The sequence below is a fragment of the Pelecanus crispus genome, chromosome 3 (assembly GCF_030463565.1).
Source record: "Pelecanus crispus isolate bPelCri1 chromosome 3, bPelCri1.pri, whole genome shotgun sequence".
NCBI classification, from domain to species: domain Eukaryota; kingdom Metazoa; phylum Chordata; class Aves; order Pelecaniformes; family Pelecanidae; genus Pelecanus; species Pelecanus crispus.
Genome location: NC_134645.1, coordinates 101564941 through 101577869, shown reverse-complemented (window position 1 = coordinate 101577869; position 12929 = coordinate 101564941). Strand labels below are relative to the sequence as shown.

Below are 12929 nucleotides of genomic sequence, written 5' to 3'. Positions count from 1 at the left end.
GAGGGTTGGAACTACATGACCTTTAAAGGTCCCTTCCAATCCAAATCATTCTATGATTCTGGGATTCTATGATTCTATGTTCAAATAGGGATCTCTGAAGTTTATACTTACATTTGGCAAATCGATACATGTACCTCTGTTCTGACATGGCCTTGAAGAACATTCATTGATATCAATTTCACAACTGTGACCAAGAAAACCAGCAGGACAATCACAAATATGTCCAGATTGATTATATTGGCATATGCCCCCATTCAGGCATGGCTGAGATGCACAAGGATCACCAGTTTCCTCACAAAATGGACCTAAAAGAAAGAAGCATAAAAAATTAGGGAGTGTTTGAGTGAGTGATACTTCTTGATATGCTGCCCATAAACATTACCTTGTCACTATGTTGTGTTTCCCTATTATTTCTCATTAATTCTATTTTTTTTTAATATTAGGAGAGATTGAGGGGCTTTTGTTTATTGTATTGTTCTTAAATTGTCTACGCTGTGAAGCTCCATTTATTGACTGGGACACCTTTAACTATCACTATTTAAAGAGCAAAAACATAAAATATTCCTGTATGTTTTGTTTGATTTGGTGAATCAACATGGTAGAAGTATGTGGGAGTGAGTAAACTCCTCTGTAGCAAAGGATGAGAACTGGAACCTTAGTCCCAGGAGACACTGAAGAGTCACTGAACATCTCTTTCGCAGTGGTTATTATTGAGGAAAGTTGTTCCCTTTCCTGTTTATAGATCCAGCCAGTAGTGGAGTTGAATATATTCTCAGCAGATGCACACATAATCATGCGTGTGCACACACACACCCCCCGCAGACACAGTGACCACATGGATTAACATGGAGAGCAGTGTCTTTCCCTGCACCACATAAATACAAACAGCACTCATGTGGAGCATGAACAGCAATGATGGCTCCAACCTTTTCCTCCTCTCTGGATAGTCAGCGTTGAAGTTCGCCAGCAAACATACACACTCCCTCACTTTTAAAATGCACAAATAAACCCACATTAATGGATCCCTCAAATATTAGCACAGGTTTTAAGTCTGTCTGATATCCATACCAGGATCCTGGACCTCTTGCCAACTTGCTGGCTCAGACCTTGAGTCATTCCAGATCTGGGTATCATTCTAGTTGCTAGTCCATCTTAACCCCTGCCCACTAGGAAGGGTGGTAACACAGAAATAGTAAAGAAAGAGACTGCAGTGATCAGATGCAGGGCTCAGCCAGACAAGCGTAATGAGCTGCAGCCTGCTTACACTCAGCCAGTGCTTTTGTCACCTTTTCTCTGCATTTTCCCATATTTGTACTTCTTCCATGCACCTTGATCCCTACCTTTCTTCACCCGTTTCTTCTCCCAGATAAACAACACTTTCCTAAGTGTTTTTCCCCATTGGCCCCAGTTTCGTCACCTCCATACACAAATTCAGTATTTCTGATATGGTTACCTAGATAATCTTGGCTTTATGTGGGATTACTGATATGGTTGCCTAGGCTCTATTGGCCTTGCAAGAAAATAATCATTGAAAAGTCCCCATTTCTCCCCCTTTAATTATCTGTGAAGTTTTCCTGTCTCTCACAAAATTCTCCCTTAACTGTGGAATCTAGTCATCACTCATGGTGCTACCTGTAAATTTTGTCAGCCACTCAGTTATTTGTTAAGATCAGCAACTTCTTGTATGATGTCCAGTAGTTTCCAATGTTCTGTTCAGTTATTGTAATCCCAGGCAGAGATTTACCAGTCAGCCTCCATACCTCAACAATTATGAGATGTCTAAGTGTTTTGGACAATTAACTCTTTTTAATTGTGCAACATCAAAGATACAGCAGAATTATAGCAGCTAAGAATTTACTTCAATTTACTTCTGGAAAATTATGCAGGAAATATGCTTTTTACATATTCTGTACTTTGGTACTCTGATTTAAACCACCTTTCTAACTCATACTTACAGATTACGTCAGAAACATTTTTCAATAATGTGCTGTAGCAATAGCATTAACTTCATAATAAATCTATTCTGAAGTAGTAGTATGTATTGATTCCACATTTTGTTAGTCACTTGAATCAACTGCATTAAAAATAGACATTCATAAACCAATAAATTATCCTTTACAAAAAGATGTATACTTTTGAAATGGCAAACAGAATACTTTTAACTTGGAATTGTAAACTGCCAGGTAAACATAGCTAAGTCATTCTAAGCCAATTAAGAGATAAGTATGCGAGCCTCTAATAATTCCCTTACCAACACAGACTAGCTGTATAGAGCAACTGTAAGTATATAGAGCAACAGTTACCAGGAGATCCAAATATCACACTGTCTCTATCATATACCAGAACAGCTGATGCAACAAACACTATACAAGAAAATCCCATTAGCAGAAAAAAAGGTCAAAACACAATTTCCTTTTTATCACTCAGTTCATTGGAAATAATTGTTCCAATAAGGCAAAATGAATTGGATCTATCTTTTTAGGACATATTATTCACTCTTCTTCAGCATGAGAAGACATTCAAAGAATCTTTCATGAATTTGTTGCTATCCCTCATCACCATAGCAACCAAATTACAGTAAAAGTGTATTGCAACTTGCAGATGTTAGGCCTTGCTAATAGGAAAAGCCAAGAAGGCCATTTGTCAGAACAAGGCCATTGACAAGTATTAGTGCATATCTAAGAGAATATTTGCAACATGAAGTGACATGGGTTGGTCAATTGTTTCTTCTAATTCCATTTAGTATGTAGCTGTCCTGTTATACTTCAGTACAATATTGTACCCCAGCAGTAGTCATAGATGAGTTTATATATCAATATTTAACCCATTATTTTTTTCCTTTGATTTGGCATATTTGACAAGGATGGGTGCTCCTCACCCACCCACATTACTAAACAGGAGAAGGCAAATCAGCAAAACAGTGACTCCAACTGCTCTACCCAAAGAAAAGCCAGAAAGTGTAATTCCACAAGGCAAATGGATTAATGAGTTGTTCCTGCCATTGTTTCTACGCCCAAATCCATTCAGTGCTCCCCATTTTTTTCTGCCACTATTACCAAGATATTCTTAGCCTTTTGTTAAAAAACAACACTGAATGGGATTATTAGAACAGGGAAAGACTAAATGAACAAAATAGCACAGAACAATGAAGGCCAGTTGGGGAAATCAGATGAAAGAGGTGCCTCTTTGGTAATGCTATGCTCATTTGCAGCAAAACTAGGAAAAAAAAAATAAAAAGAGATAGTGCAACTTTATTTTAGGGAATACTAAAAGTAGCTAGAAGAGGAATAGAGAAAAGCCTGAGAGGAGATAAGGAAATATTGTTAATTGCAGCATGGGAGATATATCAAGTTAAAAATGCATAGTTCAAGGATGGCAAAAAAGGTGTTTAACTTTTTTTCTCCTTGGTACCTGCTTGCAAAAGGCAAAAAATCTTATTTTTATTTTTGTTAATTTGGAAAAAAACAGTGCATTTAGTGTGAATTTGGAACCAATTACCTAACCAGGTCAAGGGGGATCATTTTAAATGAAGATACTGAGACAGCAACTGCACTCATGGTCTAAAACACAAGTCACATCTTTCATAGGTCTCTCTAGAGTGAATTCAATAAAAAAACTCTATCAACTGCCTAACATCATTTAGTAAGAATTCAGTCTTGAGCAGGAATGTTTCCTTAATCATTGGTGCTACTTATGCCTTTGACATTCCTCTACTTTATAATTTCTTGTATTCAGCACCTTATGTGAAAAGCAAGAGAAGTGCTTTTTCACCTGAACATCCATGCCTGATGAGTTTGACAAATCAAGTCAATAAAAGGAATTCTGGAGAATTGGTGTTTTGAGCTTTTTATTCTATCATTCCCAAGCCTGATGTCACACTCAATCTATTTTCTAAAGAGGATTGAAAGGTGACTTGATTACAGCCTTTGGATGGTGAAAATATCAAGCACTAAAGGGATCGTTAATGCAGTGGAGAAAAGTGTAACAAAAGCAAATGACTGAAGAGAGAAGCAAAACAAAATAAAGTTAGAAAAACATCACGTATTTTTACCAGTGCGGTCTCTGTACCAGACTACTATGAAAGAACTCGATTCTACAGTTGCCGATGTCTTCACATCAATGCTTTTTGAAAGATACTACTTTAACCATATATAAAACAGAAGTCTTAATATATAGGTAAGCAATATAACAACCTTTGGTCAGAACAGATGAACTACTGGTCCTCTAAACTTGCAAATCTGTTTATCTACTTTGACTCAAAATGTATATAAAACCTCTTAATAGTTGCGTAAAGTTAGGAATTCATTCCAAATTACCATTTAAAAATTTACACATTTTTGTCTTCATCAGTGCCTCTTGTTTAGGTATGTTTAAATACTTAACTTCATAGCCATGCTAACATTTACTGACCTCTTGAACGCTGTTGTTATAAGCAAAGTAAAGAGGGGACAGGATAAAAATAGATCTGTATAATCTGAAGTCAAATGTAAACACCTGAAGGAAGACCATATTTAAGCAATGAACAATGCAGCTGAGAACAATACATCAGTCCAACCTGTAAGTGCATATTGAAAATGCTTGTACAAGTTTTGGAGATCTGAAACTTAAAAAAAATTGCAAGGCAAATTCTTTTAACTGCATAGATTTGATGCAAAACCTCCTATTTTACTTTGATATCAATAACAAGAGTATAGGTATAGTATTTGACATAGGTGCTGTGTATTTCTGTTGCCAACAATTTCAACAGAAGTATTTCTTCCCTCAGTCAGACCCAAAAAGAAAATACAGAAGTCCCTTTAGTGTTCACTGATGAATGATTAGCTACTCAAAGCTATGATATATTGTTCAAATTCTCAGGAAAATAAATGCAGAAACCATGTTCTAATGGGAGGTAGCTGATTCAAGAAACTTCAGTATGAAAAAAAATAGTTTCCAACTTGATTGAATATCCTGATTAAAAAGGAAAATTCAAGAAATTAAAGACATCATCAGTAGGATTGATTCACCATGGTCTTTCAATATAGCGAATTCTTGTTTGGTTTACTTCAATAAAATAAAAACTGTGGAAGATTAAAAAGCAGGTATGAGTGAGTAAAGTTTATCCTGTAGACCAATATAAAAGATAATGAATTTTAGTTTAAGGAACTGAACCTTATTTCCAGCATTTTCTGTTGCTTTTACACATGAAGAGAATAAAACCTTTCACCAAAACCAAAAATATGACAAAAAATCCCTCAGTATTTCCTTGTTTTGATTTATCTGTATCCTTTCTAGCCTTCATTAGTTTCACTACCATGTTATAATGATAATCCACTAAAAGTCAAAGGACATTCCTGACACCTTTGATAAGCATCAGTCAGTTCGTTAAGATACCACATAGTGCCATTTACATAAATATCGGGGTTTACTGATTAAAATAAATAGCTTTTTATTTTTAATAGTCTTTCTGGGCTTCATATTTATACAACCATTTCTCTTTCCAAGGAATAAAATATGTGAAAGATCATCTTAGCATACTGTGCTTTAATATGATTTCAGTACTTTTGTTTTGTTATTCCTCTAATGAAAAATCAGTATTTTCTAGAGCAGTTATGTATAAGGCATAGTGGAGTATTTCAGGAAACAGCATATGTTACACCCATATACATTCACTTATTTGTACTTTAGTTAGAACGAAGCAATAATGTTTCAAGGTTAGCATAAAAAATGAATGAAGACAAGTATGATAATCCAATTGTTAAAATTATTGTTAATTTTTTAATATGTTCAGTTTCACAACTGAAATTATAGAAACCCACCTCTTATTTCATGTCCTTCTTATGTCATGCCATTATTAATGTTTAGAACTCCTGTTCACTTTAAAAGTAACTTCAGAATAAGGCTCTTTTAACCTGAGGAATATCAGATTTCAGTTGATTAAGTGAAAGTATTTCTGCAATTAAACTAATCCTTTTCTGCATAGCTCAGTTTAAAATTTATTATCATAGAATCATAGAATCGTAGAATCATTTAGGTTGGAAAAGACCTTTAAGATCATCCAGTCCAACCATTATAATTAGTCGAATCCAGTTCACTCCTTGTTTTTACTTTCCTAAGTTTCATCAGCTGCCCTTCCTTTTAAATGTAAAACCAAAAAGTATTTTTAAAAGTTCTTTTTGTAGAAAGAATATATTTTTTTCTGTTTAAAACCAGCACTGAATCACAAGCTTTTGTCTTGTATATCTAAACCTTGAAATATACCAATATTTCTACTGGTGCACTAAAAGCATTGATCTTTGGAATATGAATACACTATTTGCATCTTCATATAAATTTCTAATCAAAACCAATGAACAACACCTTTTTTCTGTATATGAAGGTTCAATAAAGTTTGAATCAAAATGAAATCTACTTAAGGCACTGTAAATCTAGGTCTCAGAAGAGAGTGAGTGCAAATCGCCATGAAAGATTATAAAGGCTACAATCTTAATTTTAGACCAAATAGGCAGTATCAAAGCTCACTGATGTGCTTTGTACAAAAGCTCCAATCAGCACACTTGAAAATAGACATTTTGGAAGTAAATGAATGAGAAGAACATTAGCTTCCATCAGAGGAAAGCCTATTAGAGAGAAAATTACAGTACTGCTGGAAAAACTCATCAAGAGTCCTTATAAACTTTAAGTTTTACTTCTTATCTTGACTAAGCACAGTGTTCAGAAATTCTAAAATAGCTGAAGCAAATAGAGCTGGGCTGATTCTGAGCTGATGTTACCCTGGCCACTGCTAAGGCAATGTGCATGGGCTGTCACTGCCTCTGAAAGGCTACTATTCCCTGGGGCAAGAGCAGGGCATCACCCTAGTTATAACAGATCAATATACTGTTCCTAGCCTAAAATAACTTCCTAGTGCCTCAGTTTGTTGCAGAAAGGGGTGTTCAAGTTGCTGTTAGGGGCAGCAGGAAGAATAGCCATAATATTCAAATTGAGAGCTGTGACTTTTATCAAGAACATCAATGCTGCCCTAGATTTAAAAAGCCTAGATTTAAAATTACCTTTCTTCTTGCAGGCAGCTGCTGGTGTTTACCACACACCAGGTACAGAAGAAAATCTAAGTGTATCCATTATCAGTGAATTCACTAATACTCCACAGTTTTTACTACAGTACAATTATATGATTACTTATCCATCTTTGGGAAGGTGTTTTTAAAAATGCAATGATTAATCACTCCTTTCTCTAAGGCAACAGTTTCTCCAGATAGTGTTAATTCAGTTCCCCAGCTGCCCCTCAGGTAACAAGACCTTTCCTATGCTCCAATGCAAGGTATGTCCCTGATGGCTCACATACTTCTGAATTCTGAAGTATTCCACCTCTTAGAAATGAGGAGGTCTCTCCTGGCACTCATGGACTAGCATTGTGCCTGACATTATTCAGTATGGTTTCTAAACGTATGAATGGGACATACACTTTTTATTAAAATCCTAAATGATAATAGGTTAGATCAAATCAATATACTGAGTGGGACAGAAATTTTCTTCATTAAAATACAAAAGTTTGTGTGATTTCAAACTGCAAAAGTACAAGATATGAAAATAAACCTGCACAAAAATATTAAGTATATAACTGTACATAAATGGGTACAGACAACAACAAAGTGCCAAATGCATTGTGAACCAAAACAGAAGGAACTCTATTGGGTGGCAAAACTAGGCTTTATTTGCTCATTTTTCAGTGGAGAACCAAATACTTTCTTGTTGTTCACAGGAAATAAAACATCATAATCACTGGTGAGAGATTTAAAAGTGCTGGTTTGTATACATCGTTAGTGAGAATAAAATTAAATACTTCATACCATTCTGAGTAAATGACAGAGACAATTCAAGGAAATTTAATACCAGAATGTGTCTCCCAAGTGAAGGTAGGCAGGCTGTGCAAGGACACACCATGCTGGGCAGGGCAAAACCTAGGGATGCAGCTGGAATAGAGGAGGAAGAACAGAGAATCCAAGAGGTGCAAGTTCTCCCTGGGTTTGCAATGTACAGATAATGGGTGATTAATCTAGTATGGATGGGAATCAAGGTAGAACCATTGAACAGAAAAAGTTATTTAGAGATATTTGAGAAGCTTCTTGTGGAAACAGATAAAAACCATTTCAGTTTTAAAAATTTCTTGTGGGTAAAGCAGCAAGATTAAATTGAACAGAAAAAAAAAATTACAGAAGCAAGAAAGGGGTAAAATGACCAAAAGGGCATCTGTCTTTAGCTGTTAATATTACTAATACAGGGTTGTATATTTCCTGATTGTCAAGGGCTGTTGCAGAAAATAAAAGCATTTATTAGTAAATGATAGTGCAAAATCCTTAAAGAAGAAAATAGGCTTATATTTAGAACAAATATGATCCAGCCCTTTCTGCTCTATTGTCTGTGTGTTTACAGCCAGCTAGAATTGAAAAGCAACATCCCTCCTGAAGAGCTTAATAATACAGGAAAGGGAACACGCCTCAAGGAACACTGTAAGTCTATTAAATTCTCAATGGGCAAGGTGTTACTTAAGACTTCTATGGATGTCTATAAAAATCCCATTGGAAGCTGAAAGGTCCTGAACCTTTCTGTTCTTTGTGAAGCAGGCAAACCATACTTCCTTGTATTATGTTTAGTGGAGTAATGAGTGGTAGCTTCAATACTTCTTAGCAGCAACAATTAGCTGCCTGTTGAAATCCTACCTTTTTTTTTTTTTTTTTTTTGGTGGTGGAGGCCTTAGGGCTTCTGCTTCTCCTTAGGGTCTGAGTTACTCAGTTGTTTTCTCAGTTTGCCTCTTTTCCAAAGGTCAAACCTTCGGAAGATCTTCAGCTTAGATATCTATTTCACATCAAAGAAAACACTAAAATGAGGTTGTTTCATGTCCCATAGGTATGTTTGGAACTTAAGCCTTCTCTACTGAATCTCTGAAGAGCAATTTTTAGCTGAAACTTTGAATAAATGTTTTTCTGAAACAGACATAACTTGGTCATTATGCATAATGATGGTAAAATGTTCTTAAATCTTAGTTCTGTAAAGAAGAATTAAAGCATATAATATTTTCCTAATATTTCACTCACATAAGGGAGGAAGGGAGGGAGGAAGGGTGGGAGGTAGAGATTTCCTAGTGGGGCAGCCATACTCTCTAATATTCTCCAGAGTAAGCATGATAGGCACCTGCATAGACTAAACAAAATACTTCATTAGATGCCAAAGCAGTCAAATCTGTAATTCAGGGTATTTTAAAGGCTTTTGGTTTGTAAAATATACCAAAAATATTAACTGAAAAAATAAATAGATTCTCAATTTATTCCAGAACTGATACACTAAAAACTTAGTAACAGAAAGGTCCAGATCTTAATGTATTTTAACACTACATAGATATATTTAGACGCTATTACAAGTTAAAAAATGTGTCTTTTTTATACTTCTGTTCATATTTGCCCACTTGCTAGCCAATGCAGGATTACAAGGAAGTTAACCATTATATTAACTGAAAGAACTTAATGTAGATCAACAAAATAAATAGAATAGCAGATAAAAAGAGCAAAGCTTGTACATATTTTGACCTAATCACGGTAATAATAAGATTGATTAAAATTCTATTTATTTTAACACTTTATTACTAAAAGGACTACATCAATATTTGGACCTTTTATCTCCAAACAGTGCACAAAGTGAGAAATGTGATATCATGAAAAAGAAAGAAAGAAGAAACTACAACTTAGCGGAAAAGCCAATGTACATACAACAGCAGAATCCCCAAATGGCGAAATCTAAATTTTAAGGGCTTGTGTAAATGTACTGATTCGGAAAAAGAGGGGGAAATGTTCTGATTAACAAACAGATGAGTTTAAATACAAGAAAAGCTGATGATGGAGATGATATTGCGGGGGAAGATTAAAAAAAAAAAAAAAAGCAAGCACAATATAAACTTGTGTCCATATAACTGCAGCTCTGCTTACTCCATTCAACAAACAGCCAGTTTGAATGGTAAAATAAGCAAAAGATTTATTATAAAGCATGAAACCTAGAAACAGGTCTCTTCTAATTGAATATGAGATTCTAACCATTTGAACATGATTTGTGGTCTGAAGTCAGATAAACGTTGTAACAGTATGATTCAAATCTTTGATATCTGTAATGGAAAAATTTAGCAACATTTGAAATTTATATAAAAGATGTAGAATGATCACACCTTCAACAGCATGCAGAGTCACACTGGTATATGTTTTCAAGACTACATTAAATGACTGAGTAGTGCTTTTCCCCTAACTTAAATGTAACTTTGGCTCCTGCACTCACATTTAATTATTTTTTTAAAATTCACTATAAATTCTCTTGAAAAGCTGTATCTTCATGGATAAAATAAATGTAATGAAAGACTGTGGCAAATTTGGCTAGACCTTCTTAGTGAAAAGTGGAAAAGAAAATGTGTTTGCATTTTTCATCATCATCATCATCTCTGTATTCATCGAATACCTGAGGTCAGTAGAGTAAAAGACAGACAGAGCTTGTCTGCTTCTATTTGGGATAATGTATAAATTTCCTACATTTTTATTTATCTCTGTACTACTGCTTGAGATTCACAAAATCACATGACAGTTTAATTTTACCAGATCAATACAACCCGGATAAGTAACTGAAAAAAATATTTTCTCAGATCTTCAACACTCCATCTTACTCACAAATATTACCTTAAACCTTAGATATTATGGTAATGGAAATTATTTAAAAATTAAAGCGGTTTGAGATTCCTGGTAATATATTGGTGAAGTTACCTCTTCAGTAGACTCCTTAGGAACATTAAAAATACTCTACATTATTAGGCAAAAGAAGTTTTGTAGGGAAAAAACAGCTTTTGTAGACCAAAACTGTTTGTTTGTTTGCTCTTTTCTCAACTGTTTTTGTCAAATTAATAAATGTATTTTTGCTTCCACCAATCTTGATTTACTTGTAGACTTTGTTCCTCACAGCTAAAAACCCTATGACCACAATGTGGAAAATCAATATTTTTAAAATTTTAATTTATTTGTTTAAAGAAATTAATTTTCTTCTAGTTTTCTTATTTTTCTTCAAAATGGAGACTGACAAAGCGCTAGAAAGAGCAAAACCCCTTCAGAAGGCATTGAATGCAGAGTTTTTGACAAAATGCCTAAAATTATGTATACATGAGCCAGAATTACTCTGAACAACTCAAAACACTTTGGGACATTCTATTTTATAAATGTTCACGACACAAATAACAATTTTAGCCACATTATGTACAATCTGGTTATTTATGATTGTCAGCACTTACTTTCTAGCACCATAAAACTAGATTTTAAAAATCACATAAAAAACTTGAGTGACATTTTTGAAAACATCTAAATAACTTGACATCCAAAATGAATGTGCTATGTGAGATATCTCACTTAGAAGTCTCTTCTAGTATAGCTAGACTATTTCACATCTTAAAATATCTTTTATGAAGTAGTGTTGGCAACTCCATATTGAATTTTAGATTTCATTTTTGAAGGTGACTTAGATGCTTTGATATCCTATGAAGTCCCATTTCAAAAAATGTTCTAGGCACCTTTAGAATGAAGTTCTATTGCTGGCACTGTAAAATATGCTGATAAATGACAACTTTAGAAGGTGGAACATGTAAGTCAACCATATTATTTTTGAAAAGTGGTTGTTAACACTGTGCTAAGAGGCTTACTGTAGTCTGCATAATTTATTCTGACTGCCTTCTTGACACACTTTTCTTCAGTAAAGTGATATAGGTTAGATTTGTTGGGTTATTTTTGATTCAGTTATGCAAACATGCAAAATGACACACCTCCCAGTTTTTGGGCAGTCATAATTGTGTTTATTTGCTAACTCATCTCAGTATCATCTCACATAATCTGGTGTAAATCAGAAGAAATCCTATAAAACCTGATGAACTGATATTGATAAAATGCATCGGTAGATACAATAAGTAGATTCAGCAAATTCCTCAGCTTTCTTTCCTCCAGAGTAGAAGTAGATTTTAGATATTTGGACACCAAAAGCTTTAGGCTAATACCTATTGAGGTCCAAATAAAGAAACTGAACTGCAACTGGAAGTTCCCTAGAAGAATTTTAAAAATTGGCTCTAACATGCCTGTACTCTGTATCCCAATATTCAGCAATCATGACTACAACATAATAAATGTAAACCTTTAAGAACTGTAAAACTATTCAGGGGGTTTTAGTTGTTTTATTTTTTTATTATTATTAGTAGTAGTATTTTCATCATCATCATCATCTTCCATTCTTTTGGCAGTAATATTTTCAAGAATTCCTCTGAAACTAGGATAAATTAAAGATGCAATTATTTAAATATTGATAGTGAGCAATTCAATTAGTTATATGAATGCAGGAAGAAGAGCCTTAAATAAAGCAGCAGCTGGAAAGTTGGCATTTTGGTATTTCTCTTCTAATATACAGATTTTCTAGAAGCACATGACAGATGATTAACTTTGTCCTCTCTCCTCAAAGTTACTGCAACCAGCTGACTGATGACAAAAGATATTTATGGGCTGAAAAATCAAATGGATTCATTAGAATACTTGAACACTTTCCTACATAACAAAATATGTCATGTGTAGCTTGGCATTCTCTCTTGTTTGCAGTCAAAACTGTATTGTGTGAGAAGACAAAAAAGCTTGGGTAAACAGGTACCAAGCTATGTACATCTTTGTACATCAACTCTAAATCAACAAAATACACCTGCAGTCAAATGCAGCTCACAGCACTAGTATATTATACACAGCTGTAAATACTGAACTTGACAAAAATGTTGACGTATGTTCACCGCTGTCAAGTTTTCAGATGAAGTTCGCAGCAATATACAGTTGTTTATACCCTTTAATTCCCTTAAACATCTTCAACCTTTAGAACTCACAGATTCTTATGAATCCCTTAAA

The 12929-nt window shown here is 34.4% G+C and overlaps 1 protein-coding gene across 1 annotated transcript in view; it reads right to left on the bottom strand.

The window, feature by feature from the left end:
* Positions 1 to 12929, bottom strand: part of LOC104027713 (protein eyes shut homolog) — a 961671-nt gene that overhangs the window by 895394 nt on the left and 53348 nt on the right. Inside the window, exon 3 of the mRNA XM_075707654.1 lies at positions 112 to 305. Coding sequence (XP_075563769.1) covers positions 112 to 305 — 194 coding nt within the window. The remainder of the gene's footprint in view (positions 1 to 111; positions 306 to 12929) is intronic.